General features: G+C 52.1%; 1 protein-coding gene across 1 annotated transcript in view; it reads left to right on the forward strand.

Annotated features, from left to right (window-relative positions):
* CCDC113 (coiled-coil domain containing 113) overlaps window positions 1-6612 on the forward strand; it is a 14989-nt gene that overhangs the window by 2812 nt on the left and 5565 nt on the right. Inside the window, exons 4-7 of the mRNA XM_015558815.1 lie at window positions 1306-1461; window positions 1937-2017; window positions 3922-4166; window positions 6258-6332. Of these exons, the coding sequence (XP_015414301.1) occupies window positions 1306-1461; window positions 1937-2017; window positions 3922-4166; window positions 6258-6332 (557 nt within the window). The remainder of the gene's footprint in view (window positions 1-1305; window positions 1462-1936; window positions 2018-3921; window positions 4167-6257; window positions 6333-6612) is intronic.

Genomic DNA, 6612 nt, shown 5'->3' on the forward strand with positions numbered 1-6612 from the left:
AAGCCTGGAATTGTGCCCTGATTGGGAATTGAACCCGCCACCTTTCAGTGTACGCCCGGGACGGTGCTCCAACCAACTAAGCCACACCGGCCAGGGAGAGGGCCTACCTTTAAGGAACTCACCACCTCCTTGAAGAGAAAACAGATTAAAAAAAATTTTAATGGAAAATTTCAAAATTATACAAATGAACAGAGGCTAGCACAATGAAACCCCTATATAGTTAGCACCCACATTCAACAGCCATGAGCATATGGCCATTCGTGTCTCCTCCATATCCCTACCAACTCCCCCCCAGAATAGGCAAGCAGGCTGTCATGAAATGAATCCTGGGCATCTTGTTCATCTGTAAATATTTCAGGATATGTCTCTAAGGAATGGATTCTTTTTTTTAAAAAAAAAAAAACAAACCATAACCGCCCTAACTGGTTTGGGTCAGTGGATGGAGGTCCCAGGTTCGATTCCGGTCAAGGGCGTGTACCTTGGTTGCAAGCACATCCCCAGTTGGGGGTGTGCAGGAGACGGCTGATCGATGTTTCTCTCTCATGGATGTTTCTAACTCTCTATCCCTCTCCCTTCCTCTCTGTTAAAAAAAAAAGTCAATAAAATATATTTAAAAAATAAAATAACCATAATAATCATAAATACCCTTAAAATGTATACTAATAATTTCTTAATAATACAAGGGGGTTGAGGTTTAATTCAGTGAGTTGGTTGAAAAATCCCGAAGTCCCGCTCCCTATGCAACATGCATGACTGTGGTCCATGCCTTGTTGAAGACCAACAAGACCAGTTTTCCTCCCGAGAAGATGCGGGACTGTTAATGAGGTTGCCCATGGGAAGAAGGTGTGGGCTTCTACTAGTATTTGAGAGCCGTGTTGAATGAAAAACAGATATTTCTGTTCTAGCTCTAAATTGTTCCATTTCTAAACGTGGGCGCGCACACAGGAACACGCTCGCTGTCCGCAGAGGGACAGATCCGTGGATTCACGTAGCATATTACTCTTTTATTATTATATATTATATTAATGTTATAATTTTAATGGATAAATATTTTAGACATGAAAACACATATTTAGAAAGAGCCCCGAGGCTCTGTTGTTGTTTGCCGCCTTTTTATGCTTACTATTAACTTTTTTGAGGCAAGCTTTTGCATAATAACATTCATGTAGTCACATCTGCATCTTAAGGGTCTGATTCTCAGACTAAGAAGAAACATAGTATATGGGGCACAAGGAGGCCTGAGAAGGTGGGATACATCCTTGAGAACCTTTGGAAACTGTTCTCTCTCTGTGCTGACTCACACAGGCTATCATTGAGGAAGCTGAAATTCGGATGGCTGAGGTTCAGAAAGCAATGCAAGAGTTTGAAAAAGATATTTTGAAAACCATCGCCAAGAAGAAAGGGAGCATCCTGGCCACTCAGAAAGTGCTGAAGTACATTGAGGACGCGAACCGCCGGAGGGTGAGTTGGCAGCAGGCTGGCGCTTGGAAAGGGAGAGGAGAGTCGTTGCAGGATGACGTGGACGGGGTCCGGGAGGCAGCCCCCCTGCAGCTGGCCCAGCATCAGCGTTGCTCCATGTGAGGGTTTTTACATCTCCCGACGTGTGTGTGTGTGTGGTGTTGTGTGTGTGTGTGTGCTTTAGAATGCAAATCTCTCCGGGCTCAGTCAGGCAGGCAGGGCGAGTATCAACAGTATCTCATATGGAGGACTTGTTTTTATTGTTGCTATTTGTTTCAAGATCTGATATGTTTCCTCCCTTCTTGGTGATGAATGAAATGCTACAGCAACACCAGCTTGCGTCGATGCAAAAGGACCTTAAAATAAGTGACTGATTGTTAGGGCTCAAGGTTTGGTTTGTAGCCTCAGACTTACCAACCGTTTCAAACCAACAGGGAAGAAGAAGAGAAGTGGATTAAAATGTGCTTTTGTTTTTCAGGATAATATGAAGGATAAATTACGTTTGAAAAATGTTTCTCTCAAAGTCGCGAGGAAAAAGATGCTTTTGCAACTGAGGCAGGTACGTGGCCTCTTCTGTTTTTTAAGTCACTGTGGTCGGTAGAACAGTGTCCACCCGAAGATGTCTGTGTCCTCATTCCTGGAATCTGAATACGTCGCCTCACACGGCAAAAGGGTTTTGCAGATGTGATTACAGTCGAGGATCTTGGGATGGGGAGAGAATCTTGGGTTGTCTGAGAAGGTTCAACGGAACCACAAGCGTCCAGTGAGGAGGAGAGAAGATGGGATGACAGAAGCAGCGGTCAGAGTGATGTCTTTTTAAATTTTTTTTATTGACTTCCGAGAGGAAAGGAGAGGGAGGAAGAGAGAGGGAGAGAGAGAGAGAGAGAAACATCAATGATGAGAGAACCATTGATCTGCTGCCTCCTGCACACCCGCCACGGGGGATCAAGCTCACAGCCCAGGCAGGTGCCCTGACCGGGTATTGAACAAGTGACCGCTTAGTTCATAGGTCACTGCTCAACCCCGGAGCCAAGTCAGCCGGGCTGATGTATTTTAAACAAAAATTATTATTTTTAGAGAGAGGACAGAAGAAAGAGGAGGTGGTCAATGGGTTGGTCCACTCATTGACGCATTCATTGGTTGGTTCGTGTATGTGCCCTAATCGACCAGGGAGCAAACCCACAACCAGGGCGTATCAGGACAGAGCTTTGACTAGGAAGGCAGAGGAAGGCGTCCGTTAGGAGCGAAGGAAGGCAGGCGCCTCTAGAAGCTGGCGAGGGCCAGGCAGCGGTCTCCCCAGGGGCCTCCGGAAGGAAGGCGGCCCTGCCAGCACCTTGATTTCCTCCCAGAGAACTGCCTCGGGCTCTGGCCTCCTGAGCCGTGAGGTGGTGGACTTGTGTTGTTTGATAAGCCACTGAGCGTGTGGCGATTCGTCACAGCAGCCGCGGGAAGCTAATACAGTTTCTGTGCTGGTGAGTCCGTAGACAGAGTTGGCTTGAATTTAGAAGGCCCTCATCGCGTCGTACTTGTGGATGGTTTTGGGGGATGTGGCCGGGGTGGCAGGGTTGTCGTGTGCCTTGGTGGGTCCTTGGACAGCTGACCTGAAGGCGGTAGGCGGACATGCAGAGGGTCTCCCGGGTGTGATGACAGGGCTCCGTCCTCTCCTCACTCAGGGGGTTCATTGTGAGCTTGAACCTGGGCCCCGATGGCACGCATGTCGGAGGTGGCCCCGGACAGTGACGCAATGTCGGACAGGAGATTTAACACGTCCAGGGACGCGTGCTGGATTGCCGTGGGATCTCGAAAGACTCCACAAGCTGGGACGGCACAAAGTGACTGAGGACAAATGCAAGCTCCTCTACTTTGACCCCCCACATTTCTGCTCAGGTGCCAGATGGCTTAGCCGTAGTTCACCTGCTGGAGGCAGCTCAGCCCGGAGCGGTGCTGAGGCCCAGGCCACACTCCAAGAACCAGAACCCCCCCTCCCCCCAGGAAAGGAGTGCGTGAAGAATAGTTCACATGATCTATCTCGCCCCAGTCTGTTCTGAGTAGCCGGACCGGAGCCCTGTGCCTCGGTAGGAACTCCAGGCTTAGAGGATCGGTAGCTGGAGTTCACATAGGAGAGGGAGCTGAGAGGGAGGGAAGCCGTGCCTGCCCCCGCCTTCCAGTCTCCCTGGCCTGGCCCAGGGGCCTCCAAGTGCCCGATGCTCCTGCCCGTCCCACCACCCCGCACCTGTCTGTGAACCCTCACCGAGGATGCGCTCCATGAGGCCAGGGAGTAGGCTTTATGCTCAGATCCCTGTCCCCAGGGCCACGCCTGGCCCCACGCAGATCCGCAGGCTGTGTTTGTTGAATGACCGAGTGAGGCCTGGCTTCCAGAATCTCTCCCGGAGTCGCAGGGTGTGGGCCATACACTCGGAAGTCACTCCCTCCTGTCGTTTCTCCCTCCCCTCTGACCTGTAGAAGGAAGAGGTGGGTGAGGCCCTCCATGACGTCGATTTTCAGCAGCTGAAGATCGAGAACGCTCAGTTCCTAGAGACGATCGAAGGAAGGAACCAGGAGCTGATCCGGCTGAAGCTGTCGTCCGGGACCACCCTGCAGGTCCTCAACTCATACAAAGTAAGGTCCACCCCCTGCCACAGGGCGGTTCCCACAGGGAGGAGGTGGCCTTCAGTCTCTCTCTCTGCCCCCCGCCCCCCATTTCTCCTGTGAAAGCCACGCCTCCTGAAGCACCCCGATGTTCTCACAGCCCTGGCTGCGCATTGGAACCACCCAAGGAGCTTCTACTTAAAAAAAAAAAGTTTTTATTGATTTCAGAGAGAGGAAGGGAGAGGGAGAGAGAGATAGAAACGTCAACGATGAGAGAGAATCAGTAATCGGTTGCCTCCTGCACGCCCCACACTGGGGATGAGGCCCCCAACCTGGGCACGTGTCCTGCAGAGAATTGGACCATGACCTCCTGGTTCGTAGGTCGACGCTCAACCACACCAGCCAGGCACTTCTACTTTTTAAAAAGATGTAAGGACACCCTAGTCTCACCCCGACCCATTGAATTAGGGGGTGAGGGCCATGCATCTTTATTTTTTTTTAACTCCCCAGATGATTGTTATGCACGGTGAGTTTTGAGAGCTAACCACATTGAGGGCCCTGTTTTGTTTAGGCATATAAAAAGCATCCCCTGCTTAAAACCCTGCAAAGGAAAACCATCTTAGCTATAAATCAGAACAATGTTGAATAAGTCCTCATCCACACCGAACCCTTTTTTGGAGAAAGAGAGGCGCTATTAATGACTAAGCAGGGCCATAGGTATGAGCAGGGCCTGTCCCCAGCGGGCTGGGCTGGGGGTCACCCTGTTAGCAGCCTGCCGATGCGGTGGTCAGCCAACCGTGGGCCCGTGGGCCCAGCCCACTAGCCGGTGAGCCAGGAATGGTTTTTACAGAACATTTGCAACCTGTTTGGTAGAGAACACTACCTTTGAAACCCAATTACACAAAACCAGTTTCTCCCCCTGAAATTCCATTCTTCTCCTTGGTAGACCTGTCGTCCAGAATATTGTACTTCATTCTGACATTTGAAATCTTATCAATAAAACATTTGTGGAAAATTGTGTTGTTTTTTTCTCTTGTTCGTGTAACTAACTATAGAACATCCTCAATTTTGCCTCTTGGCCTGCAAAACCTCAACTATTTCCCGTCTGTCTGGGAGCCAGGTAGCAGCAGTGGCTACGGGTGTCGGTGGCTCACATAAGGGCATCGTTTGGCCCACACGGTGTCACTTTAAAATGTGAACTGGGCCTGGCCCGGGTGGCTCAGTGGTTGAGTATCCACCTGTGAACCAGGAGGTCAGGGTTTGATTCCTGATCAGGGCACATGCCCGGGTTGTTGGCTTGACCCCCAGTGGGGGGGGCGTGCAGGAGGCAGCTGATCAATGATTCTCTCTCATCACTGATGTTTCTATCTCTCTCTCTGAAATCAATAAAATAATATATTTTTTAAAAAGTGATTTGGAATGTGTTCAGACCAGGCTGATGCCCATCCAGTATTTTCCGAGGCCCAGAGAGGCAGGGTAATTGCAAGTTCAGACAGCAGGTTTGTGGCCCGCTGGGACTCCTGGCCCAGCGCCTGTCCCACCAAAGCACGCGTCTTGCCCCAGTGTGAGGTGTGCGGACCGTATGGTGCTGGATTCCAAAACTCCGTCACCCATGGTGTCGTAACCATCCAGCAGGTCGTCACCTGGAGCTTATCTCGCCCATCGTAGGCTTATCTGGTCCCTGCTGTTTGGAGACGGAGCCATCCTCGGGACTCCAGGCCCTCGCTGGGGGGCGCCGGGCAGCATGAGGTTACATCACGTCATCACGTCGGACCTCAGACCTCGATCTTATCCTGCCCACCCAGCTGCATAGCACAGGGCCTGTCTGATCTTGCGGGGAAAGGCCAGGGCTCTGGAGTGGAACTTCTGGTTTATAAGATTAACCTGGCCGGTGGCAGGGCCGGTGCTCGTGGGGACGTGTCTAAACACACGTGCAGGTGGTCGGCGTCTCGGTACCCGGGCAGCAGGGACACGGGCTGCGATGGGCAGAACAGGAGCCGTTTCAGTGTGAACCCCAGGGGCTCCTGCGCTGGTGCCGGATAATCGTCAGCAGATGACGGAGCCGCTCCCAGGAGCCCTGCAGTGGACACAGCGAGGGACCCACTCCCTCCGCGGCTCAGAGCTCACCTCGGGGGAAGGCAGGCCGACAGCGGTGCGTGGTGAGGTCAGGCCTCCCCTGGGGACCTGGCGCCATGTTTCCCGTCTTGTAGGTGGGTCTGTGTGCCCCGGGGCTCCGGCTGGTCGGTGCTGTGCCCCCAGCACCAAGGGCAGTGCCTGGCCAGCAGGTGCGCGGCTACCATGGTCCCAGGAACTGTTGGCGCTTCAGGTGTGTTGAGGGGGTGGGAGGGGGGCAGGAGGGACCACGTCACGTGAGTATCACACACCACGTGGGCGATCTTGTCAAAAACATGCAGATTAACTTTCCTCTATTACCACACGGACTGAGCACCAGGACAGGCACAGGGCTAAGTGCTGAGGGCACAGCCGGGAAGGAGGCAGACACGGTCATTTCTGCGAGTTTGGAGTGAGCCTCCTCTAGGGGGCACTGCTTTCTCCCACTTTGTG

Source organism: Myotis davidii, unplaced genomic scaffold (assembly GCF_000327345.1).
Source record: "Myotis davidii unplaced genomic scaffold, ASM32734v1 scaffold590, whole genome shotgun sequence".
NCBI classification, from domain to species: domain Eukaryota; kingdom Metazoa; phylum Chordata; class Mammalia; order Chiroptera; family Vespertilionidae; genus Myotis; species Myotis davidii.